Source organism: Polypterus senegalus, chromosome 1, assembly GCF_016835505.1.
Source record: "Polypterus senegalus isolate Bchr_013 chromosome 1, ASM1683550v1, whole genome shotgun sequence".
NCBI classification, from domain to species: Eukaryota; Metazoa; Chordata; class Cladistia; order Polypteriformes; family Polypteridae; genus Polypterus; species Polypterus senegalus.
In genome coordinates this window covers 108,304,608-108,331,931 of record NC_053154.1, presented here as the reverse complement: position 1 = coordinate 108,331,931, position 27,324 = coordinate 108,304,608, and the positions used below count along the sequence as shown (strand labels likewise).

Here is a 27,324-nt window from a genome sequence, read left to right as displayed (position 1 = left end):
ATTTTCAACATAAGATGCTGTGTAAAAAGCTTAATAATTATTTTTTTCCTCTCTGCTTTGGTCATTTATTTTAAGGTTCACTAAGGCTCAGAAGGTGAATGGCTATTGAAGTGGGTGCCTAAGAGTGCATGTGTTATTGGTTTTTTTCCCAGTATATTTTTTTAAATTTATGATTAATTTATTTCTGATCTGTAGACCTGCCATGTACACTTACTTACTATATAGCCAAGAATAGTCTTAGAGAGAGCACCTCATAGTTGCTGTTATTAATGTGTTATGGTGGTGGCAGGGGTGTCACTGATATTGTGTTCATCTCTTTATGAGCCTTATGCTGTTTAATTATGGACCACTGTCTTATCAGGTTCATTTCAGATCCATTATTTAAAAAAGAAAAACACAGGGCATCTCTCCAATACCAGATAGTCATTTGTGTAATGGGTGCAGGCATGGTTTTGCTGGCTGGATGATTTGTTTTTAGACTAAGTGCTATTTAAACAACAGCACACGGGCCGCACGTAGCCTCCAAATGGACTTATTTCAGCCTATAAGGTTTTGCCACTTTTTTAACATTGATACCTAAATAAAATTGCATTGAAGTAAACAACGTCCCCACTTATAGCAGACAGAATGCAACAGCCCTGCAAAGTCCTTGATGAAATCCCTTTCAAGGAACAGCAAATGCTTCAAAACAAGGTCCCACTTGCAAAAGTCCTAATATCAAGCCTGTTGTATTTCTGAAATCTCCAAGTGGGTCAAGGCCCAGGAGAGTTAGGTCAGGCCATCTTTAACTTCTAACTGAACACCCACTCAATATTTGAGTAAAATCATTGGGAGCCACATGGATGGATAAAGCATCTACAGCACAAAATGCTTACCAATTTACACTTTTATAAATAAGACGACAGTGAAGGACAAGTTGCAGGTCTTCATTGCTGAGGGTGAAAGTGTGACTATAGGGAAAACATTGCTGAAATCAGGTGCCATAAAACTGAAAAGAGCATTGCTGAGAGTGTGAAACCCTTTGCTGGGTCAATAAGTGATGGAAGATGTAATTGTGCAGAAGGGATGCAAAGCACGGTACATTCTGAATTGGACACCAGCTTATTGTTAAATTCTGTTGTGCACTTTGAATAAAAGAATTCAGAGCAGGGGAGTCTTAGATGCTTGGGGATTTATTTGCATGCTGTGTTATTTCAGCTATTTTTGTGCCAATTAGTAAAACCAAGAGGATTGTGATTTATTTCTGGGACAGTGAATAAAGATGTCAGTGTATTAAAAAAAACATAATGAGCTTACTCAAAAAAAGCTCAGCATTGTAGCTTTCAAATTTGCATGTTTTTTCCATTTCTACAATTAAACATGACTTGCACGTAAATTAAAGACATTCAAGAAGCAAAATCCTTTGATTCCATTCAAGCTGTGGTTATTTGTTTTGTCTTCTAAAAGATTTAGTGTCAGCCCAGTGTGCTGCTTTGTGTGTTAAGTATGTTGCCGACTTCTTGCCTTGAAGAGAAGTAATGGAGCTTATTAAGGCTTTGAAGGACCTGGACAACAGGCAGACCTTGAGCACACCCGAACAGCTCAATGCAATATGGCCGACGGCTGTGATGGCAGCCAAAGAGGCAGGGAATTCTACTCTATCATACAGTGCCTTATCTATCTATCTATCTATCTATCTATCTATCTATCTATCTATCTATCTATCTATCTATCTATCATCATACATATGCGATTAGAAGGCAGCTAAAGGGCTTGAGTAAGTGTAATACTACATCAGAACAGGGGATGGCAGAGTGTGCTGACTGTCTCTCTCAGTTCCTTACAAACCATTCCCAGGAAATCCCGCGGCACCTCGGATGATGTCACTTCTGGTTCTGGCATAGATGACATAATTTCCTCCACCAGCCCTTAAAACCGCCATCTTACCTCCACATATTCAGTTCTGATTTAGACCTAGTCTTGTAAACTGTCTTTTACAGCCAGGATCATAATATACGGGTGGCTGCCCCAAACCTTTTTGACTGTCTGGAGTCTTTTTGTGATACTATCTATCTAATAGTGCCTTATCTATCTATCTATCTATCTATCTATCTATCTATCTATCTATCTGTCTATCTATCTATCTATCTATCTATCTAGTTGTGGAACGAGCCTCGGACACAGACAGGAAGATATGGTAAATTCACCACCACATGTTTATTTACAACTATATTTACAAATAAAGTGCCACACAACCCACAGACTCCCCCAAAATCCAGGCCAACACCACACGATGCCTCTTCTTCAGGCCGACTCCTTCTCTCTCCTCCAGACTTTGTCCTCTTCCATTCGACACCAGCCCTGAATGAAGGGAGGCGGCCCCTTTTATAATCACCCGGATGTGCTCCAGGTGTTTCCTGGCAATCTTCCACCGACACGCCTTAGTGTGGCAGAAGTGCTGGCTGCATTCCCGGAAGCACTCCGGGTGTCCCTGCTCTTCTTCCCCTGAGCACTTCCAGGAGTGGCGGAAGTGCTGAGGTTCAGGGCTCCAAAGGCAGCGGGGCTCCCCCTGGTGGCGAACACGGGCCCCTACAGGGTTGAGCTTCCAAGCTCTCTACCCGTGGTCCCCAAAGCAACCAGGGAGGTCGTCCCCTCGGGGTCTGGAGGAGGTGCAAGCCCTCCTCCGGTCCTCTTGGGCATCCCGGCTGGGCAGCAGCCCCAGCCATTCGCAACACAGTACACTCCTGTTAGGTGGTGAATTACTGAGAGAGACAGTTGCCCAATTAGAGACAGAGGAAGATTAGGGGTCCAGAATGACTTGGCCTTGGGGGCCAGTCTTTGTGAAGGTTGCCCAGGGATCTTTTATAACCACAGAGAGTCAGGACCTCGGTTTTATGTCTCATCCAAAGGACAGTGCCATTTTTTACAGAACAGTCTCCCCATCACTGCACTGGAGCATGGGATCCACATTCAGACCACAGGGTAAGCACACCCTGCTGGCCTCACCAAAACATCTTCCAGCAGAAACCCAAACATTTCCTAGATAGTCTCCCATCCATAGCTTAGCTTTAGGTGGATTGCCTGTTCTGAAGTACATGTGGTATAATTAAAATTAGAATATTAGAACAATCTAGATGAGAACAGGCATTCAGCCCAACAAAGCTCACCAGGCCTGTCCATTTAATTCTTCTGAGACTAGTCTTGAAAGTCTACCACAATACTTGGTAATCCATAAAACAGTTGAACCAGACCCAACACCTACTTAGAGTATTTGCATGTTATGCATATTTATTTTGCATGTCATTTTTTTCTGTATTCCACTATGACATCATACTCTGTACATTGCTGCCCAATGCTTCTGTTTTTAGAAATTGTAGGTTGGGTTAATTGGTATATTTCTTGCCTGGCAGTTGACACAAACCCTTAACTCCAAGCTTCAGAGAAGTGTAGACCCTGCTTTTACTGACTTTATGTGGAGTTTACATATTCTCTGTGTGTTAGTACAAACGTATTCTGATGAACTTCTAACTGTCCAAATGGCGCAGCTCCCACTGGCCCTAGTGTAGTGGTGTGATGTTAGGTTTAGATATACTATTGCGATGTATTGCTCTTCCTTCTAAGACTGCTGCCTGCTTTGCTCAAAGGTTCTGCTGGAAAAGGCTCAGGCTCCTTATGATCCTCAAATGGATTAAGTTGTTTCAGGAAATGAAGTCATAAAATGGGTTCCTACCTCTCACCAGTTGTTCACAACATTGCCTCCCTAAGTCCCACCCTGGACAATTGGGTTATGATAAAGGATACAGGGTGGTTAAAATGGTTAACTATTAAAGACATAATTGTTGGCAGTAACCAAGGCTGGAAGTGCCTGCTGCTGCTTCTGGTTTAGGTCGCTACCTTGCTCCACTTTCACAAAAGAAAATATTTCTAAGGAGCCAAATACAAAAAGCATTTTACACTTTTAAATTGTGTAAGCAAGGCAAGGGATGAGGTCAAAGATGATTGGTTTTATGTGTGACATATTTCATCTGCGGGCACTTTAGCTAATTTTAGTTGCCGTGTTGATTTTTTTTTTTTTTCCCAGGGCCTCCTTGCTCTATTAAATAAACCCAACAAAGCCATTGAGTGCACCAGTGGAGAGATCTCTCGCTGGCTTCCTGTAAAGCGCTGGTGTGCTTGTAATTGCTAAGTCACCAGAAAGCCTTGGAGAAATTCTATGGACTTGTTATGAACAGTTGGCTGCGGTTTAGGATTACACAGCTCAGGCAAGCATGCTTACAGAGGTCATCACACTTGGGGTCTCGGGGGGGACAGGCTTAATACAAGTAGTTAAAATAAATCATACAAAGTTGCTCAGGGGTTTCAAGACAGCATCTCCAAGTGACTTTAAAATGCTAGTTTATGTCGGACAAGTGGAACGAGGCCTCTGACAGTGAAGCACCTTTTGGCTGAATGTTTATTAAAGGCTAATCCCAGCGAAGGTGAAGCCTGCTAATAATGAGACACGGCTTGCTTTTCGCCAAGTGCATCTCATGTGCTGTAACTGTGTATCCAAAACCAAATGTTGCTGCTGTGGAGCTTAACTTCGCTTCTGGGGAAAGCATGCAGTATTGCTCATAGTCCAATGGAAGCACAGGGAGCCATAAATCAGATAGATGATGTTTTATTAGAAATGACGTGCCCTCGGCACCCTTACCTTGATCCCTTTGCCCAGGCTTTCCAGAGAATTGATGTCTAGGCCCTCTTTGCATGCTTGAAGGCAAGAGATCACTTTCTGACTCTCAATCTTTCCCGGCCTGATGGTGAGGCCAGCGAGGCTGCCTCTGAAGTACTGGGTGAATCGAGGCTTTGTTACTTCTCCACCTGAGGGGGTAGAAAGAGTTTTAGATGTTCGCAGTGTCAAGTGATTAAGACGTCACCTATAAGAAGAACAGCTTAAAACACAATGATGCTTGACATGAAATGTTCCGCTCAGCCAGCTTGCAATGCCAGTTTTAAATAAATAAATAAAATGCTCTCACATTGGCTCACTGAAATGATTAAATAAGCATCCAGCATTGAAAATTGTTACTGTTGCCACTCAGCCATGGCGTGCACAAGAGTGTCATTTTTCACAGCAATGACATAATTGCTTTGCATTTTCTAGAAATTCCCAGAGCGACACTATTAATTAAAAATCTATATAACAAACACACAAAGCTGCAGCGATTATAATAAATATCAGCAAAGCAAAGGTTACATTTCCTTTGCTTATTCTATTGCCATGAAGAAACAGTTTTCAGTTTATGGATTTTTTCTAAGCCCTTCTTGTCATTAGAGGTGGCAAACTGGTGGAGTTCTAGAAAGTCTGAACTCAGTTTGACGCTGTGCCCAGTTTCAGCATTTGACACACACCTCCTGCCTTCCACAATCCAAAGGCATGCTGCTGTGGATTAGCAGAAGTGCTGTAGGTACTCTTTAAATGTCCATGTACCTTAGCTACCTGGCACTATGACCCTAAAACAGAAAAATCCTATGGAATCAAAGAAACATCAGCCATGTCAATGATAACCCTAACAAATGCTTCTGAATCATTTGTGAACTTGTACGTGCCATATTTAACCATTTTAAAGATAGGACCAATTATGATTAAAACTGCAGCCTATTTTAGGACATCTGAGAGAAGAGGTGGGCTGTTAAACGTCTTAACTGGAAGTTCATGAGCAATGGTTATGTTAATAGCCATGCCAAAGTAATGCAAACACCATGGTGGAAATGTACAACTACAACAGGAATTTCTTCTTCCCGTAGCTGGCAGCAGCCTACATCAGGCTATGCAGGGGCTCCTACTAATTATTATATTAAGTGGGGGGTCAGTACAGCAGGAGCACCTGGGCCTACTGGGGGAGTTTTAGTAAGAAGCCTCTAGGAGTTTCAGATGGCCTTCCAGAGCTCAAAAGTGGTGCAAGAGGGCCAACTGGTAGTAACTCCAGCATGGGGAGCACATTTAGTTAAACTTGGAGTTAGGAGAGCAAATGGTACAGTGGTAAAAGCTCAGTTGTCAGGAATAACAGAGTGCAGAGATGGTGAGAAAGTTTGGGAGATGTTAGAGATTTTGGTGGTGACAAGTTCATTAGGTTCCATGGCATCGTGCGATTTAAAAAAAAAAGTTGTGGTTCAAGCTTTGAGGGTATGCTTGTTCATGTGCCCAGGGATGTTTAATGGGGGGATTAGGGCTGATCGCAATTGGTTCCAATTTCCTTATTGACTCTCTGTACTGCACCCATGGAAGTATAAAGGAGAGCCTGATTGAGACGGGGGATAAATGAAGAAGGAATGAGAAAGAGAAATGGAGGTTACAGGAAAGGATTGAAAGAAGGAAAGACAGAGTCAGGATCGAGGCAGAGAGGGTTCCAAAGTGTGGAGGCAAGTGGTTGAGTACGGCCTCTGGAAGAGTGAGCGGATGACACTTTCAAGGTAAGGTTGCTTCTGCTCCGAGTGGGCTCCTGCAGATACCAAGGGATGGTGGTGGGAGACAGGAGCAGGGCCCGTCACAATGTGGCCAGTCAAGATTCAGTTACAGGAAATAACAGAAGGCGCACTGGGCACTGGCTATTTGTTTTTTTGTGAATTATATGATTTGCTCTTTAAACCTTCTTCATGTGCTTTATTTTTGTATTATAAACTTCTTTTTGGTAACTTTTGGGTGTCTTTGGAGTATTTCTTTGGTTTATGGATGTCTCAAAAGTGCCCTATAGGCTACAAAATATATACAGTGCATGCAGCCTAAAACCAGACTGACCCAATTCAGAACCACAAGAATAATGTTATCTTATCCTGCTAACAATGAAAGCAAGGCAGGCAATAACCATGGACCAGATGTCAGTCCACTGCAGGGCCAATTCACATGCACAATTACAATGGCAAAGGGATAACCAGTTAAACTAACAGGCATGTCTTCAGATATGTGGGAGGAAATCTGGATTTCCTATGAGAAAACCCATGGAGAAGGTTCAGTCTCCAAAAAGATGACTAGATTCAGATCTTAGACACTGGTTCTATGAGGCAGTGCTGCATCACCACGCTGGAACGTATGTAACCAGCACTTTATTAACTTTAACTCTCATTAGATCTCCTAGTAATGAGCACAATTTGAAATACGAGACATGTACAAAGTCTGATGCTTTGCCATAGTACCAGACAATGTCTTAAATAACATACCAGGTTCTTGATCGTAATAAGAACAAGTCATGTCAAGAAATGGCCATCTTTAACCCAGTATTAAATCCATCCATCTATCTATTATCCAACGGGGGTCTGCTGGAGCCAATCCCAGCCAACTCAGGGCGCGAGGCAGGAAACAAACCCCGGACAGGGCGCCAGCACACCACAGAATATCAAATCCTTTAGTGTAATACCAGCCAACCACATCAGTGACCAACCAGCTAACGCTCAATATTCATAACCTACCACAGCAATGTGTGACTGAAGGCAACACAGCATTAGATCCTGCACAATAATTATTACTAGTGATGGTAATGCCTAACTAGCATCAACTCAACATCAGCTCCTCCACCTAAATAACAGTCAAGCAGAGCAAAGACTGGTCCGCACCAAGCGAGCATCAGCTCCTCTAACATAATACCTAATGACCACTTCATTGACAAGCTAGTATTACCCATTATCAGTTCCTCCACAATTAAATTTGTAGCTGGCCAAGAGGACTCTCACAACCACAATGGTTCATTGTTAGTTTACTGTTAGCTGCCTGACAGCTACCTATAGCAATGATTGACCCCACACAGTGTAATATAATTTCCCCCACAATAATACCAATCAGTCATAACAATGATGATGTTATTGTGCTTCTTTTAACTCTGAGCTCTGTCACAGCACATCAGCAAGCAGGCCATAACACCAGCAAGTCTTGTGAATTAGATCAGTAGGTGATGCCATGTCAAGCCCCTCAATAAGAATTCTAACCATCTGATGGATATTTCTGTTGTGGTCTACTATCAAGAGTTACACTCCAGCATTTTCCAGCTTCATATACTTTTGCCAAGTAAGGTGAGGTGCAATTTTTGACATTTAAAAAAAAAATATGTTGACATGATGCCAGGTTTCACCATCAAGTAAACTTGAGCATTGTGTCCAACAGAGCTGTGATGCCTAACTTCAGGTCTTGTTTGAAAACAAACATTTTTCCCCAGAGCCTCGACCTTGTGCAGTTGCACTCATAAAGGAAAGAGAGCTCCATAAGTTACATGTCAGTGAGCTCTAATTATTGCATACAGCTTTGAGATGATTGGGGAATGCAAATGGCGTTACAAACAGCCCCAGCGGGACTATTAGGGGTTTCTTGTGTGCTGAATGTAAGTGCTCTCTCCCACCAGAAGGAACAGATGTGTTGCTTTCCCACATTCAATTTAAAATTTTAAAGGGAAAAAAAGTATTTTCCTGTGGCATCTAGCCTACTCATCAGGGGGCAGGACTTTCATATGGAGTTTACTGCTGATGTTTCTCACCTCATCAATCAGTAAACTGCATAACGTACTTTTACACATTACCGTGAGTGTCTATGCACTTCAATTGGTCATCATTGTCAATTCTCAAAAACAAATGGTATTTGAGCTCCTTGCTTGGACTAGCTTGTTCATTTTACACTGGCAATGGCACTGAAAAAGCAATTGTGATGAGAGGTCCACGGCGCAGTGCAGTTTTTGAATAAATAATCAAATCCCTGAGTGTGCAGGCTCAGAACAGGAACAGAACAGAACACTTCACTCAGGGGTTGACTGGGGTGCATGGCAGATTGCGCTTACATGTGTAAATGTGAACAGATCAGTCAGGTGCCTCATTCACACCTCGGAGTTAGCCGCGTACCACAAGTAGGGAAGTAAAAAGGAGCCTGCACAGTGAAGAGGGGATGGAAAAAGATGGAACAGAAAGAAGAAAAGAAAGAGAAGGGAATGGAAAAAAAGAAATGAAGAGAGAATGAGAGTCGTAGGTTAAAAGGGGAAAAGTTTATGGAGATGGCAGAGGAAAGGAAGCAGGCAGCCTAGAGGAGAGTCCCTAGGAGAAGTGTAGGGCCGAGGCTCAAGGGAGCTGAAGAGGGTCACTCCAACCGAGCATTTCTAGAGGTAGCTCGTAGGAGGCTCCCGCATAAGGCTGAAGAGCGGCAGCAGGAGATGAAGGAGGGCTTGGCGAGCTGCATTGCTGGGAACCCATGGGACAGCACTGAACCTAAGCCTGGTTGGTTCCTGTCGGAAGGACAATGGAGGATGCCATCTGGGTAAGCAGAGGAGACATCAGGATGAACCAGTGCTTGCAAGCATTTTATGGAACAGATTCCTGATTTTAAGTTCATTTTTAAAGGATATTTATTTATTGGATTGTTTTAACCTCCACTTTCACGTCACTACACTGGTTGCCTGTGTCATTCAGGATTGACTTTAAAATACTGCTTATGGTTTATAAAGCCTTAAATAATCTCACTCCATCTTATATGTCGGAATGCGGTATATTCCAAATCGTAACCTTAGATCTTCAAATGAGTGTCTCCTTATAATTCCAAAAGCTAAACTTAAAAGAAGTGGTGAGGCGGCCTTCTGCTGTTATGCACCTAAAATCTGGAATAGCCTGCCAATAGGAATTCGCCAGGCAAATACAGTAGAGCACTTTAAAACACTGCTGAAAACACATTACTTTAACATGGCCTTTTTATAACTTCACTTTAACTTAATACTGATACTCTGTATGTTCAATTCTTCACAATAATTATTCACAGTGGCTCCAAAATCCATACTGACCCCTATTCTCTCTTCTGTTTCTTTTTCCAGTTTCTTTGTGGTGGCAGCCTGTGCCACCACCACCTACTCAAAGCATCATGAGGCACCAACATTGATGGACTGAAAGCCAGAAGTCTACGTGACCATCATCATCAAGTCCTTCAATGAAAACCCTAAATACAAAGAGGACTGTTTGATTTATGTTAGGTAGATTGCCCAGAGGGGACTGGGCGGTCTCTTGGTCTGGAACCCCTACAGATTTTATTTTTTTCTCCAGCCTTTGGAGGTTTTTTTTGTTTTTTCTGTCCACCCTGGCCATCAGACCTTACTCTTAAATGTATGTTAATTAATGTTGACTTATGTTTATCTTTTATTGTGTCTTCTATTTTTCTATTCATTTTGTAAAGCACTTTGAGCTACATTTTTTGTATGAATATGTGCTATATAAATAAATGCTGATTGATTGATTGATTCACGTGGATTTTTATGGATTTTTTATTTTATAGAAGAATTTGATGCACTGCTCTATGTAAACACTATTTGTTTTTATTTGATTAATCTTAATTAAAGCACTGAGCAATTTTAGTACCAACCCCTTGCTGGATGTGTGCGTCCTCATTGCGCACACCCCGGACATGACAAGAAAGCATGGAGTGGACCCGCACTGCCACAGCAATCTCATTGAGTATATAGGAAAAAAAAAGTAAGATAATTACCTTGCCAGCATGCACCAACGGTGAGCTGCATGTCAATCTGTGAAGGGTGAATCGGCCAGTCATCAGTTACCAGATAGGGCTCATACGTCACTCCATCAACATATAGGGTGACAACAGGAAACTCCACATTTATCACATAGTAATGCCACTCTTTGTCACAAATCTGAAAAAAAGAAATACATTTGTGTAGTCAAAGTAAAACCTATCAATTGAGCAGAGGGCAGTACATTATGGAGCAGCAATGATTAAGGCACATAGAAGCATCTTAACATTATTGTGTACTGAAGAACGAGTAAGGAGACAAATTGATTTCTTCACAAAGACAGAGCTCATTAAACTTTCATTACACCTCTTAGTGAATGTGGCAGGACTCTAATTGCCCCAAATGGGAACCCATCTGCAAGGAATGGCTCTGCTTGAAAAAACAAAAAATGTGGTTTAAAAAATGTCATTGATGTTTTCTAATGTAGAAACAAATGCAGGAGTGCCCTGAGTTAACAATACCTAGAATAAGCAAGCAGGCATACTATAACAGCTGTTTTGAAATGCTTGGGGTTTTCACAACATTTTATAAAAATGAGAATAATAAAAAAGAAATCACCAAAATGCTTCAGTCTATAAGGTCAAGTCCTACAAAATAAGCTCTGAAATTTGATTGATCCCTGAGTTAGATGGGTTTTCCATTTTGAGTAGTTGTAGATTTGACAGCATCGCTGTACACAAGTCGTTCTTGTGATGTCACCACATTCACTGTACACTCTGGTGCCAGAGAGCGATGCCACAGTGAACCGTTTTTAGTTCCCAAAAGGCAATTCCACATGAAGGTTCCAGAACAGAATCTTTATTTGTTTAGATCTGTAACAGGCTCCATATAGTAAATAACCATGAATAGATGGTAAAAGATTTCTGAATTACCAGTGGCTCGTGATTTTAAAAGGACTCTTGCTGCATACAATAACACAGGCTAACAAGTCAAGGTTTTCTTAATCTGTTACTGTTCTGCTAGGTAGTCTAACACAGAGTAAAGAGTTCATTTGTTTCTACATACTGTATGTGGTTTTTCAAAGCACAAAGAACTGACATCATATGCAAACAACCCTTCCCAGAATGAAATGGTGCTTTATCAAGCAAAAGTTCTAGGAGGAACAATACAACCCAGTAAAACACCATAAATACAGTATATATAAGGGTTGGAGCATGCGCTGATTACAGCCCATTGCTGCACCCACCACATGACAAATCACCTGGATTGGGACCTGGGTGCAGTGGGTGACACCTCAGGATCAGACTGGGAGAATGGGAGAGATTTTTTATGATGGCTGGAGTGCCAATCCTACCACCAACCCCCACGTTTTCTCAGTAAGTTGGAGGACCTGCTTGCAGGGCTGGATGAAGATGAAGAAATTCCAGTTTGAGGGCCTTGCTCAAGGGCCCAAGGAGTCAAATCACTTTTAGCGTTTAAGAGGTTCAAACCAGCAACCTTCTGATTGCTGGCACAGACCCCGAGCCTCAAGGCCAACACTCTGTCCCTAAAGCACCATAAAGAACCAGTATGTTTAAGAGTGTACAGGACACTAAAAAGCTACCTCTGGTAGCCCAGTGGCATTTTACATCACTGATTTAGACCAGTAAGTATAGAAACACTTCAGAAACACTAGAATCTGAGCTCAGGAAATGGGTCAAGTGGCACCCCAAAAAACCAGAGGGGATAACATTTTATTGTGATCTTGCATTTGACATGAATGTTTTATCAGTTTTCTACTTTACTTGAGAGTACATTATATTTAAAGAAACATTTAATGATTTCAGATTGACCTGCTTTACTTTCTTCTGTCTTCCCACCATGCACCACGTTCCTTTTCCTGTGTGGCACTCACTCTGTCTTCAGACACAGAAAGGAAACTGATGCACTTTGACAGAACTCATCACCTACTTATAGATGTATATAAAATGTATTTACTATCATTCTTCACTGGTGTTAAACTTTATGAGTAACTGGTTTGAGCAAATGCATGAATTACACTAACACCATCTGCTGTCAGATTCTGACTCCCTGTGATGCTGACCTGATTCACGTGAAGGAGATAAACAGAAACTTTACTGACAGCCTACACCCTGCCATTAGAAGCTGCCGTTTCCTGCTAATTTGCTGACAGTAACTCTTCTAATCTCTTTAACTTTCACTTTTCTTTTAATGAGAAGTTCTCGCTTCTTAGTAGAGGACTGATTTGTTGGCTCCTAGCCCCTCACAATGAGACCAGCAGTCCAAGCTGGAACAGCCAGAGGCAGAGCTGTCACAGATTACCTAAGATGCACAGTCTCATGTTTGGTCAGTAGAAGACAGCAAATAAATCAAAGGCTTACCAACACCCTCAGCTGAACTTTGCATGAATCTTCTGGTTCAGTTCTGCAGACACACTTCATCGTTTCAACCCACTTACTGCTGGAGAAAAGGGATCCTGAGTGTCACAAGCTGCTCAATTTGGCAAGTTTGTTCAGCTTACTCAGGCTCAGGATGCTTCCATTTATTATTTAATGTTAAACTTGAATGAAAAGCAAGGGGCAGGTAAATGTCCCCACACTTTCTAGGACCCTCTCCTAACTTTCACTGTCCCTAAAGACAAACTCTCTCTCTACTTCAGGCCCTCATATGGGAAGCCGACTGTAAACCCTGGACCTCTGGTTCATTATGTGGCAGCTTATCCAGTTGTGCTAAAGGAAAACACCTCTCGCCCAACTGAGTAAATAGACTTCTGACTTCTAAACTGTAACTGTGTGGGTCTCACATTACAAAGTGGAACAGCCTCGCTGCTCAAATACACCCCCTGCCCTCCCATCCAGACACATGCTGTTAGTGTTGACTGTCACTCCCTCAAACTTAAAGCGACTCTTTTAGGCAGTGTGGCCTAGTAGCTAAGAACCTGGACTGTAAATTACAATGGTTAACAACCAATAACATGGAGAGACTATGTCTTCACTCATTAAATTACTTATCATGAAGGCAGTAGCGTAGCTAGGGGCAGGCGAAGGGGGGGTGGTCCGCCCCGGGTGGCACATTTTTGGGGGTGGCATTATTGGTTATGGTTTAGAAATGGTTATAGTTATTGGTTATGTGGTTTAGAAATTGGAGGAAAGGATACTTTGTGTTATGCTTATGGTTACTTTGTAAGGTGTCTTGTGAATGTGCTCATAGTAGGACGGAACATATAAAGGAAAGATATTTGCTTAGCCACCTGCAGTGGAGTAAATCATGCCTATAATGTGACCATGATATTGATTGATATTGGAGACACAGCTTTTTGGATGCTCCCAGTATCAGCTAAGGCCTTCTCAGGTATGCCTGACACCCCACCAGCATTGACTATTCAAAACTCTGATGCTGACTTTCATCCACTATTGTAACATTTACATCAGTGACAGACATGATTCCATTTGTTTTCATTTTATAATTGTTATTGTTTAATTATCAATGATGTAATAACCAAAAAGGAGGAGGAGGAAGAACAAGAGGAGGATTCAATGGAATGCTTGGTGTAAAAGAGTGGCAATGTCTCACTGCTGGTAACCAAACTGAAGATCCACCAACAGTGTGGCCTAAAAGGGAGATGCTTATTGTATTATTAGCATTAAAAAACAATCTCTGTTAGGTGGCAAGGGCAGGGCACAGATCCCTGCACACAACTGAAGTGGCTCAGCATCCTGTAACACCAGCCACCGAACAGAATGTATTGTGAGGTTCTACTGCTTGAGATGATTTCAGGTCTAGTCATTTTGGGGAGCATGCCCTGGTACAGCATGTTGCCGCACCCACCACATGACGAAACAGCTCAGGATTCTGGTTGGCAACCCCCAGGCAGACATGCGGTCCAGTCCCACCCTTCAGAAATGACCCTCTATCGGCCGCAGCCAGGTGTTACGTGGGTGACCCCTTGGCCTGGTCCAGCCACTTGGGTCCCCAACAATGATGATCCTACGAGCAGGATCACCCTCGGGGAATCGCGCCACATGGACGTGGTGCCGTAATTGACGCTCCCTCACAATGCAGGTAATGTGCCTCATTCGGAACTCCATGAGCAACCACTCATTGGTCAAAAAGTCAAACCAACGGTACCCAAAGATTCTCCGAAGAGACACAGTTCCAAAGGGGTCCAGTGTTTGTCTCACAAACATATCGCAACTGTCACTGCTAAGGTAAGTAAGCCTCTCGAAGAGGTCAACACTCTCTCTGCAGGCAGACACACTGCTGATGGCTGTGCCTAAGAGGTCATTAAAGACCTGGATGATGAGAAACCAATCAATGTCTTAGAAAAAAAAACATTCAAACAGGAAGCTTTCATAAATGGTTTCAACATAAAACATATGACTGATCATTGGATGTGGCCCAATGTGAATACAACCTAGAAATGTCATAAAAGCAAATACAACAATTTCTGTTTAGTAAAGACCTTTTACCATGTAAGGTATCAAATGTGATAAGATGGAGTGATGGAAGCATACAAATGTGCTTTCAGTTGTCACACACATGCACACGGGTGACAGCTTAAGGCAGGGGTCCTCAATCAAGGTCCTGGAGAGCCGCAGTGGCTGCAGGTTTTTGCTCCAACCCAGTTGCTTAATAAAAAGCACTTATTGCTAAAGTAACACTTCTGCTTCACTTTAGTGATTTTGAGCCCTTATTGCTTAATTTTGTCTTAAACAGCTATTTTAATTGCTCCTTATTATCAATAACATGCAAATGCCAAGAGAGAGCAGCATTTCTCCATTTAGCTTATTTACATTTACACCTGTGTGTATTTATCTGCACTATTGGGTTTAATTAAATACTTGGAAGAAAAATGAAGAGAAAAAAGTGAAGGACTGAGAATTACTCGTCCATTTTAGCCTTCAAATCATTTGCATGATAGAAAAGGAAAGAAAATCTAGGATATGAGAATGAACAGACATAGCAGAGTTAATTTAATTTCATAGCTTGTTAGTGCTTTATTGGCAAGAATTGCTTTCTAATTAAGCAACCAGGTCAGAACAAAAACCTGCAGCCACTGCGGCTCTCCAGGACTGGGATTGAGGACCCCTGGCTTAAGGGCTTAAATGACTGCAATTATCCACCAGACCTGGGGTTGGCGCTGTCCTCTGATGCGTTCTCTCTTTCTCCCTATGCAGACCAACAAAAGTGGACGCCCACTGATGACATAATTTCCGGTTTCCCTGGACTGGACCCTTCCTGTTATTATTCTACTTAACTGCCATTTTGTTACTTTTGTAATCATTTCATTTATGAGCTCTTATGTAAAGACCTTTTTTCATTTATTTTGCCAAATATTGCAAGTACACAAGATACTGTGGTGGTACACCCCAACTCTTTATTGTGGTTTTGTTTCTGTTTATTCCAGACAATGCTAAGTGCAAACAAACTAAGTAGCCACAATGAGTACTAAAGATGCTGGGCATCCTCTGGCTAGTAAAGAGATTTTCTGACATCAGTCTCAGGAAGATGTGATATGCTGAGCCAAATGCAAATAAGAAATAAAAGTAGTCTGTCTGTTATACCTTCATTGTTATCACTCTTTAATTTAATATTGCTCTTTATCAGTATTCTGCTGCTGGAGTATGTGAATTTCCCCTTGGGATTAATAAAGTATCTATCTATCTATCTATCTATCTATCTATCATGTAGAAAGGGGTTTAAGTGGTTTATTCAAATTCACTTTGAAAGGTGGGCGGCACAGTGGCGGAGTGGTAGGTCTGCTGTCTCACAGTAAGAAGACCTGCGTTTGCACCCTGGGTCCTCCCTGCATGAAGTTTATGTGATCTCCCCGTATCTGTCTGGGGTCTTCTAGATGCTCTGTTTTTTTATTCCAGTCCAAAGACATGCAGGATAGGTGGATTGGTGGCACTAAATTGGCCCGTGTGTGTGTTTGGGGTGGATGTGTTTTCGCCCTGCAATGGACGGGTGCCCTCTCCAGGGTCTGTTCCTGCTTTGTGCCCTATGCTAGCTGGGACTGGCTCCAGCTTCCCCGTGACCCTCCTCAGGACTGAGCAGGTCAGAAAATGACTGATAAATAAATGGCCATATCTAAAACATTTTAATATCATTAAATCTTTTTTAGTTAGAACCACGTGTACTACTGCTCACCACTGATTTCAGCTACCTTTTAAAGTATTTTCAAATTTTGTAAAAACCCAGCCAGAGCACAAGCACAAGAGTCTTCTTTGCCACCCACAATACAGTCAGCTTTGTTCTCTCCCCACAATTACTAATGGATCTGGACATACTAGGACACAGTGACACTGAGAGAGTGGCTGCACACCCTATTCTGATTTTTACTTTCTACTCCACAAATTATAAAATAAATGTTATGTTTTATTTTTACTGATGCCCTGAAGAAATCTTCTGAAATGCCATTTGATAAGATTTGCTTTATTCCATAAAGATTGATCTCTTGAAAACATATTGGATTTGTGCAAAAATATTAGCTGCAATGTAAGTCAACATGAAATGCCTGCCTGGCTGAGGCTCTGTTCATTTTTCTTTAGTTCCTGGCACGGCATGCTATCAACATGGAGGAGCCTGTGGCAGTGAGCCCACCCAATGTCCATCCCTGGCAAAGGTCACATCGCTGAACTGTCTCTGCTCGGGCGGACATGCTCTACAACTTCCTGATTGTGTGTAACTCAGTATTAAATAAATGGCTACCCACTGGTTACTCAGCTGATCTGAAATCAATAATTCCCATTACTGGACCTCTAATAGTCCAGGGTTATGGAGCATGCAAGAGCAATAAAAAACATTTTTCTTCTTTGCTTTTACACTTTAAGTTTGATTTGGTGTTGATCAAAGAACACTGCATATGGGAGAGCTTTTTTTTGTAGGCATGAAAGGGACGTTAATTTAATTAGACAAATATTGCATTGTTTAATACAGAAGTTTTGATTCTTGAAAGAAAAAAATAAGTGAATTTTGTAGCAAAAACTAACCCAAGGCATAAAACAAGTAAAAAAAATCAGATACAAGAGTGTAAGACATTCAGGGGAATCAAGTAACAATACCTGGAGTGAGGCAGAGTGTTCAGGTCTATGCCCTGTGATGGACTGGTGCTCCATTCAAGGTTGGCACTCAATCTGTTGCTGGGCAAATACTCTGCTGCCCTACAGCCAGATTACACTGGTTCAGAAAATGGATGGATGGGGATGACTGGCTCAAAAGAGTTGGAAAGTAAATCAGTCTATCAGACGTGGAGCCAGAGAGGCACCAGAATATCAACAGAGCTGCCCCAGAGCTCACTTGACAAACAAGAAGGTGTGAGATCTTGAACCTAACAGGCTGAAATACACGGCTAAGGTGGTCTTGGTCTAGGATACTAAGTTCTTTTGAAATTTTATTAGGAATAACCAAACAAATAGAACAAGCACCATTTTAGAAGAGTTGCAGAGTTGACAGGACCACTGAACGAAGCACACTTAACATAGAGTGGGCTACTATGTGAGGAGTGCCTCCTGTATGAATGATTCTACCTAACTAGAGGGGGCATAGGAATTGAGTAGAAAAGGTAAGTGCCTGGAAAAAGACGAAATGATGCATGTGATAATGAGGAACTTACTGGTAGGAGAGTGGAGCTAGAAAATGATACATTAGTTTAGATACCAGAAATTGGAAAGACCTGCAGCCTCAAGCATAAAATGTACTTGTGATTGTAAATGTGTGTATGCCATTTCTTACATAAAGCTCAGATTTTATAAAACACAAACTTTGTGTAAAAATTGGCTTAACGTTATGGAAAATTTCAACCATTCGTAGGTTCTACACAGACTTTTTTGGTGTTGGAAATTCAGTGACTCCAGGCGGCAGCACAATGAAGTGAACAGAAAATCCTGTTTCATCGCACTTTGTAATGGTGTGACAGGCACATTCCGAGGAATTTCATAGTGTTAAGGACGAGGGCACAAGCCTAAGCCGAACACGAGTGATCTCTGATCCCTCAGACAGCACTGCATGAAGAACCATCGCTTGTCAGTATCTGAAATAGCCACGTGGCCAAGGGATTATTTTGGCAAACCTTTGTCAAGCACTGCAGTACAGAAAGACATTCACAAATGTCACTTAAAAGTTTACTGCGCAAAGAGGAGGCCTTATGCTAAGCATGTCCGGAAACAGCGTAATCATCTCCTGGTTCAGAGGCATCTGGGATGGACCGTCACACAGTGGACTGTGGTTAGGTGAATCAGTATTTGAGATCTTTTTTGGAAGAAATGGACACTCTGTGCTCCAAACCATCCAGACTGTTATCAGCAACAAGTCCAAAAGACAGGGTCTGTCATGGTTTGGTGTGGTGTCAGTGCCCTTGGCAAAGGTAATTTATACTACTGTGATGGCAGCATTAAGGCAGAAAAGTACATTGAGATTTTAGTGCAGTGTATGCTGCTTTCAAGACAACATCCTTTCAACGAGAAAATGAAAAAGCACATTCTGCACACATCACAAAGGCATGGCTGTGGAAGAAGAGGGTAAGGGTACTGGACTGGCCTTCCTACAGTCCTGACCTGTCTCCAGTAGAGAATGCATGGAGAATTTTGAAATGTAAAATGTGACAATGATGACCCCATATTGTTGCACACCTTAAGATGTGCTTGCAGGATGAATGGGACAAAATAACACCTGAGACACTTCATTGTTTAATATCCTCAGTCCCAAAACATCTTTCAAGTGTTGTGAGAAGGAATGGCAACATTAGAAAGCGTTGAATGTTTTACTGTCCCAATTTTTTGGAATGTATTCCAAGCCTGAAATGCAGTAATGGAGGTGTATTAAGAAATGAAATGAAGTTGACCAGACAAAACATGAAATACCTTGGGTTCATACTTTCTGCAATGGAACAAAAGTCAAATCAAATTAAAGAATCACTGCATTTTTTTTTATTATTTGCATTTTCTAAACGTCTCAACTTTTTTCTGATTTGGGGTTGTATGTGAAGCAATTGCATTGTAGACAAGCTTGAAAACTGAAATCCCTTTTAGTTATACATTTGGCCAAAGAGACTTAAAAGCAAGAAAAAATAATGAATGATAAACATTGTGTACATAAGCTATAAAATGATTGAAGCTGGAGAATAATTATGAAGTCGATAGATGAAAAAAAAAAAGAAAAAATTGACAAAGGCCCTGAGAAATGGGGTTGAGAAAGCTGGCAAAGCCAATAAACTGTGCAAACATAATTTGTAGATAAGACAGAAAACGCAGAACTATTTGAAAATGGCTGTAGAGCGAAGCTGGCCAGAGGGTATGCTCCTTTGCAAAGGGGCTGGAGGACACAGTCAGGCCCAGTTAAAGTTTACTTTGCAGAAGGAGTCAACGAATCAAAAATGATTTGCAGAGGGGTGAGGATGTGGCAGATCCTATCGAGTAAAGCACTTTGCAGAGTGGCTGGAGCAGCAGATGGAGTCATTGAACCACTGAATAATTTGCAAAAAGGGCCTTAAAATGGAAGGGGTTAATGGACAGCAGCCATTCCCAGTTTTAAATGCTGCTGGGTGTGGAAATCTAAAAAGTCTGATCTTCAGATATGCTTCACTTGCTTTTAGCTGGTAGAATTTCCAGGTTTTTCATTCACTGTATGGATAGTCAGAGAATACTGCCAGATGTCAAACATGAGTAAATATCACTCAGTTTTAGACAGAGTGTTGGATATTGAATCAGAAGATGCTTCAGACAATAATTTAATACAATAACACTACTAGAACATGTAGGAATAGGACTGGAATAATTTGCATTACGAGGAATGGCAAGTTAAAAAAAAAGAATGGTAGAAGAATGTGAGATGTCTGCGCTGTTTAGCCATGGAGGTCTATAAAAGAACTGTCAGTCACCTTTATCAGGGTAGGCTCAGGGGTGCTGTTAGGTCAAATCTATTTTCAGTAGTGACTGGCAGTGAAGAGCACAGAGGGAAACGAGAGACCGAGCTGAATCCCTAGAAAACGTTTTCACTGACGATAGCTAAAATAGGATCTTCTCCTGCTGAATAAAGAAGGGGAAATTGGTCAGTAACTCTCAGCTTCTCTCCCAGACGTCTGTTAAATGTCTGTGTGTGTGTTTGGGAAGGTGTTTCTGGCTTTGCTACCACACTGGGTGCAATTTGGTGAAATTCAAATGCTTACAGATTTTAAAACTAAAATAGGGTTAACCCCTGATCCGTTTTTTTTTTATATATGTATACATATATATATACTGCTCAAAAGAATTAAAGGAACACTTTTTAATCAGAGTATAGCATAAAGTCAATGAAACTTATGGGATATTAATCTGGTCAGTTAAGTAGCAGAGGGGGTTGTTAATCAGTTTCAGCTGCTGTGGTGTTAATGAAATTAACAACAGATGCACTAGAGGGGCAACAACGAGATGACCCCCAAAACAGGAATGGTTTAACAGGTGGAGGCCACTGACATTTTTCCCTCCTCATCTTTTCTGACTGTTTCTTCACTAGTTTTGCATTTGGCTACAGTCAGTGTCACTACTGATAGCATGAGGTGATACCTGGACCCTACAGAGGTTGCACAGGTAGTCCAACTTCTCCAGGATGGCACATCAATACGTGTCATTGCCAGAAGGTTTGCTGTGTCTCCCTGCACAGTCTCAAGAGCATGGAGGAGATTCTAGGAGACAAGCAGTAACTCTAGGAGAGCTGGAGAGGGCCATAGAAGGTCCATAACCCATCAGCAGGACCAGTATCTGCTCCTTTGGGCAAGGAGGAACAGGATGAGCACTGCCAGAGCCCTACAAAATGACCTCCAGCAGGCCACTGGTGTGAATGTCTCTGACCAAACAACCAGAAAGACTTCATGAGGGTGACCCAAGGGCCCCATGTCCTCTAATGGGCCCTGAGCTCACTGCCCAGCAGCATGCAGCTCGATTGGCATTTGCCATAGAATACCAGAATTGGCAGATGCACCACTGGTGCCCTGTGCTTTTTACAGATGAGAGCAGGTTCACCCTGAGCACGTGATAGAAGTGAAAGGGTCTGGAGAAGCCATGGAGAACATTATGCTGCCTGTAACATCATTCAGCATGAGCAGTTTGGTGGTGGGTTAATGATTGTCTGGGGAGGCATATCCATGGAGGGTCACACAGACCGCTACAGGCTTGACAAAGGCACCTTGGCTGCCATTAGGTAACAGGATGAAATCCTTGGACCCATTGTCAGACCCTATGCTGGTACAGTGGCTCCTGGTGCACGACAATTCCTGGCCTCATGTGGTGAGAGTATGCAGGCAGTTCCTGGAGGATGAAGGAAATGATACCATTGACTGGCCACCACACTTTCCTGACCTAAATCCAATAGAACAACTCTGGGACATTATGTTTTGGTCCACCAATGCCACCAGGTTGCACCTCAGACTGTCCAGGAGCTCAGTGATGCCCTGGTCCAGATCTGGGAGGAGATCCCCCACAACACCATCTGTCATCTCATTAGAAGCATGCACCGATGTTGTCAGGCATGTATACAAGAACACAGGGGCCATACAAAGTGCTGCGTACAATTTTGAGTTGCTGCAATTAAATTTTGGCAAAATGGACTAGCCTGCCACATAATTTTTTCACTCTGATTTTTGGGGCGTCTTTGAATTCAGGGCTCTGTAGGTTGATCATTTTCATTTCCATCAAACGATGTGGCATTCTTTTGTTCCTAACACATTACCCAGTCTATATCAGTATAGATATCCAGGAGGATTTCTTTTTCCCATTGAGATCTGATGTGTTTTCAAAGTGTTCCTTTAATTTTTTTGAGCAGTTTATATATATATATATATATTATATCTTTCAGCTTTTACTATATCATGACGTGGATAACAGAGGCTGTTGGCAAAATCCATCAAGTAACAAATTTACCTGAGTTTTTCAAATGTTAAGCAGACTAAAATGACTTAGTTAATTTATATCACTTCATTATTTGTCCTAAAAAGGGTGCTGGCTTTTGTTCAGTTGGGGGAAAAGGCTTATGTAAGAAATGCAAGGGTGGAGCGTCAGTGACTGAGTGCAGACAGGACCCATCTAGCAAGGAGCACTGAGAGCGGATTGATTGAAAGTTGCTGTGCGACTCTTTCTCAAATGCTGGGCACTTAGTTTGCTGGTGTGCCTTGCCATCTGCTGGAGGATCAGGCATCAGCTGTGCCTATGTGTACACACACACACACACACACACACTCACGCAGACGCACGTGTGCAGCAACCTGGTGTTTTACAAACTACCAGCACCAACCAAAATGGAAGCAGAAATTTAAATGAGTCATTTACATGGCAGGAAGTGAACTTAGCCTGTCTGTATGGCGATGTAAAAATAGAGAGGACCCATAGCAGATTGATTCTATGTCTCCTACGCACTAAATAAATATAGTATCGGTGTACTTGTGGTACGAATAGAAACACCTACACATATTAAACTGATTATACTGCACACTCCACATACAAATGTGCCATACAGAGGAGTGCATGAGGCGTAGACATCTGACACCTGCACAAATTAGGTGATAAAAATCTTTTGAAGAAATGAATCTTATTTCCTTAATATAAAATGTAAAAACAAGACAGAAAAAAAGATGAACAATCTTTTGAGAGTGAGATTGTTTGATCCTTGTCACGAGAAACATTCTACTGTAATCATTTTCTGAGAAAACTGTACTAAATCATTTATTATTTCTTGTTTCATATAGTGCCTTTTGCAAATACCAACATTACAAGGTGCTTTGTTAAAAAAAACAAAAACAAAAGCAGATAACAATAGAGGTGCAAGAGGTAACATTATAAATGGTATGCTATGTCATCTAGACACTATACAGAGCTTTATTCAAAGCACCTTATCATTTAATAAAGTAGTTTTCTTTGGTTCTACCAACTGTCGGTCTGGTATGACTGGTGAGTGTATGAGTGGGCCTCGATGGTTGTGCCCAGACATGCTGCAGCACCCTGTGATCATGTAATGGAAAGAGCAGGTTAAGATAATGAATGTTTATTCCTCCCATGTCTATGTGGGTTTTTATCTGGCAATGTCACTTTCCCTCCACATGCCAGGGAGGCTGGAATAACCACGGCATCAATAGTGACCAAGTCTGAGAAAGTGCAAGAGGGTTCCCTGCTAGCGATGGACATCTTATTTGTGGTCTCTGTCTGTTCTACTGAGACAGGCCCAAGCACCCCATAACCATCCAACTGAAAAACTGGGTTCAGAATTGAAAGGGCAGATTTATTATTTATTTATATGTGTATAAGTATGTACAGTTAGGTCCAAAAATATTTGGACAGAGACAACTCTATACATTACCACAATGAATTTTAAATGAAATAACTCAGATGCAGTTGAAGTGCAGACTTTCAGCTTTAATTCAGTGGGTGAACAAAACGATTGCATAAAAATGAGAGGCAACTAAAGCATTTTTTAACACAATCCATTCATTTCAGGGGCTCAAAAGTAATTGGACAATTGACTCAAAGGCTTTTTCATGGGCAGGTGTGGGCAAGACCGTCGTTATGTCATTATCAATTAAGCAGATAAAAGGCCTGGAGTTGATTTGAGGTGTGGTGCTTGCATGTGGAAGATTTTGCTGTGAACAGACAACATGCGGTCAAAGGAGCTCTCCATGCAGGTGAAAGAAGCCATCCTCAAGCTGCAAAAACAGAAAAAACCCATCCGAGAAATTGCTACAATATTACGAGTGGCAAAATCTACAGTTTGGTACATCCTGAGAAAGAAAGCAAGCACTGGTGAACTCAGCGATGCAAAAAGACCTGGACGTCCACAGAAGACAACAGTGGTGGATGATCGCAGAATCATTTCCATGGTGAAGAGAAACCCCTTCACAACATCCAACCAAGTGAGCAACACTCTCCAGGGGGTAGGCGTATCGATATCCAAGTCTACCATAAAAAGAAGACTGCATGAAAGTAAATACAGAGGGTGCACTGCAAGCTGCAAGCCACTCATAAGCCTCAAGAATAGAAAGGCTAGATTGGACTTTGCTAAAGAACATCTAAAAAAGCCAGCACAGTTCTTGAAAAACATTCTTTGGACAGATGAAACTAAGATCAACCTCTACCAGAATGATGGCAAGAAAAAAGTATGGAGAAGGTGTGGAACAGCTCATTATCCAAAGCATACCACATCATCTGTAAAACACGGTGGAGGCAGTGTGATGGCTTGGGCGTGCATGGCTGTCAGTGGCACTGGGACACTGGTGTTTATTGATGATGTGACACAGGACAGAAGCAGCAGAATGAATTCTGAGGTGTTCAGAGACATACTGTCTGCTCAAATCTAGCTAAATGCAGTCAAATTGATTGGGCAACGTTGCATGAGACAGATGGACAATGACCCAAAACATACAGCCAAAGCAACCCAGGAGTATTTTTACAGGAGACCCACTTACTAAGCAAGAATCAGTTCTGGCTGCAAAAAGACTGGACTGGCCAAATGTTCCATTCTAGTTTTACGAAGAAAACTAGAGGTGTGGGAATTCTCATACATAGAACAGTACCATTTGTAGCATCAGATGTAGTATTGGATCCTGAAGGGAGATATGTAATGGTCATGGGAGACTTATCTAACTGTAAAATGATTTTGATAAATGTTTATGCACCTAATGTTGATGATAAGGAATTTATAAAAAATTTATTTGCATCCATTCACAATCTGAACACTTATTAAGTTATAATGGCTGGTGACTTTAATTGTGTTCTAAATCCACTTTTAGATAGGACTTCCTCCACAGGGGGAACGGCATCTAACACCGCAAAGATAATTACAAAGTTTATAACTGATCACAACTTATCAGACCCCTTGAGGTTTTTAAACCCAAATTCAAGAACATATTCTTTCTACTCACCAGTACATCATTGCTACTCAAGGATTGATTACTTCTTTATAGAAAATAACTTCTTGCCTATGATTAAATCTTGCAAATACGATGCTATTGTTATTTCTCACCATGCACCTATGATCTTGGAGCTAAAATTACTAAGCCCCATACACTCACCCCGCAGATGGCGCCTCAACCCGCTTCTATTAGCTGACGAGAATTGTACGGAATTTATATCCAAACAAATCAAATTCTTTCTAGAGACAAATACATCACCCGAGATCTCTGCAGGAATGCTCTGGGAAACTCTTAAGGCCGTCTTAAGAGGACAGATTATCTCATATCTTTCCCACAGAAATAAATCCGAAGCCAAGAAAGTAGCAGAGATAAAAAGCAAAATTACTAAAAAACAGATGAAGAACACGCCAGACTACCAAGTGAGACTCTACATAGGAGGAAGCAGGCTCTACATTCGGAATTAAACCTCTTGACAACTAAAGAAACTGAACAACTAATCTACAAATCCAGACATCATTATTATGAACATGGAGAGAAAGCTAATAAGCTTTTAGCTCAACAAATTCACAAGCAAGAAGTGCAACGCAATCTCGGTAATCACCAACACGAACGGAGATAAAATCGTCGAACACAAAAATATAATGCACACTTTCAGAGACTACTATAAATCCCTATATACTACTGAGTTTAAAGAAGACAACACACAATCTAATGCATTTCTGGATACATTACAGATACCACAAATAGACGCTTTTAGTGCGGAGGAACTTGATACATCTCTGGCGTTATCAGAATTACTAGATGCTATAAAGTCACTCCAAGGCGGGAAAGCAGCAGGCCCTGATGGCTACCCTGCAGAATTTTACAAGAAATTCTCCAATCAGCTAGCTACCCTCCTATTAGCAACATTTACAGAAGCCAGAGATAACCAATCTCTTCCTCAAACCATTCGCCAAGCACTAATCACTGTTTTTCCAAAACAAAATAAGGACTTATTACAATATGCATCATACAGACCAATCTCACTTCTGAATAACGATGTTAAAATACTCTCTAAAATCATAGCTAGAAGGATGGAGAAAGTGCTCCCCTCAGTAATATCACAAGACCAAACTGGATTTATTAGGGGCCGACACTTCAAATCTTCGATACCTGTTTAATGTAATATACTCACCAACTAAATCAAACGCCTTGTGAATTAAAGTGGAGAAAGACAAACAAATTGTGATAGCATTTACTACACTCTTGGCACGCAGACTCATTCTGATAAACTGGAAGAACCCAAACTCTCCCCTTTCAAGTCAGTGAGAAACCGATGTGTTATATTATTTGAAATTGGAAAAAAACAAATAATCAGTTAGAGGATCCGTACAGACTTTTTTCAAAACATGGCAGGATCTAATCAGTAACATTTTAAAATAAGTTCATAAAGCACAGAGAATTTATTAATTTAGGCATGTTTACAAGCATTAAATTTTACACTGTTTGGCTTGCTCTCTCTGTCAGAGGTGGGGATCGATCTGTTCTTAACTCAATTTTTCTTTTTGTAAAAACTTGATTGCTTTGTATGGATTGCAATAAAATTAATAAAAAAAAAAAAAAAAAAAAGCAACCCAGGAGTTTATTAAAGCAAAGAAGTGGAAAATTCTTGAATGGCCAAGCCAGTCACCTGATCCTAACTCAATTGAGCATGCATTTCACTTGTTGAAGACTAAACTTTGGACAGAAAGGCCCACAAACAAACAGCAACTGAAAGCCGTTGCAGTAAAGGCCTGGCAGAGCATTAAAAAGGAGGAAACCCAGCATCTGGTGATGTCCATGACTTCAGGCTGTCATTGCCAGCAAAGGGTTTTCAACCAAGTATTAAAAATTACTTTAGTTGCCTCACATTTTTATGCAATCTTTTTGTTCAACCTACTGAATTAAAGCTGAAAGTCTGCACTTCAACTGCATCTGAGTTGTTTCATTTAAAATTCATTGTGGTAATGTACAAAACCAAAATTAGAAAAA

General features: G+C 41.4%; 1 protein-coding gene across 1 annotated transcript in view; it reads right to left on the bottom strand.

Moving 5' to 3' along the window:
* LOC120530941 (calsyntenin-2-like) overlaps window positions 1-27,324 on the bottom strand; it is a 662,732-nt gene that overhangs the window by 80,023 nt on the left and 555,385 nt on the right. Inside the window, exons 9-10 of the mRNA XM_039755786.1 lie at window positions 10,460-10,622; window positions 4,673-4,839 (exon numbers count right to left, since the gene is read on the bottom strand). Coding sequence (XP_039611720.1) covers window positions 4,673-4,839; window positions 10,460-10,622 — 330 coding nt within the window. The remainder of the gene's footprint in view (window positions 1-4,672; window positions 4,840-10,459; window positions 10,623-27,324) is intronic.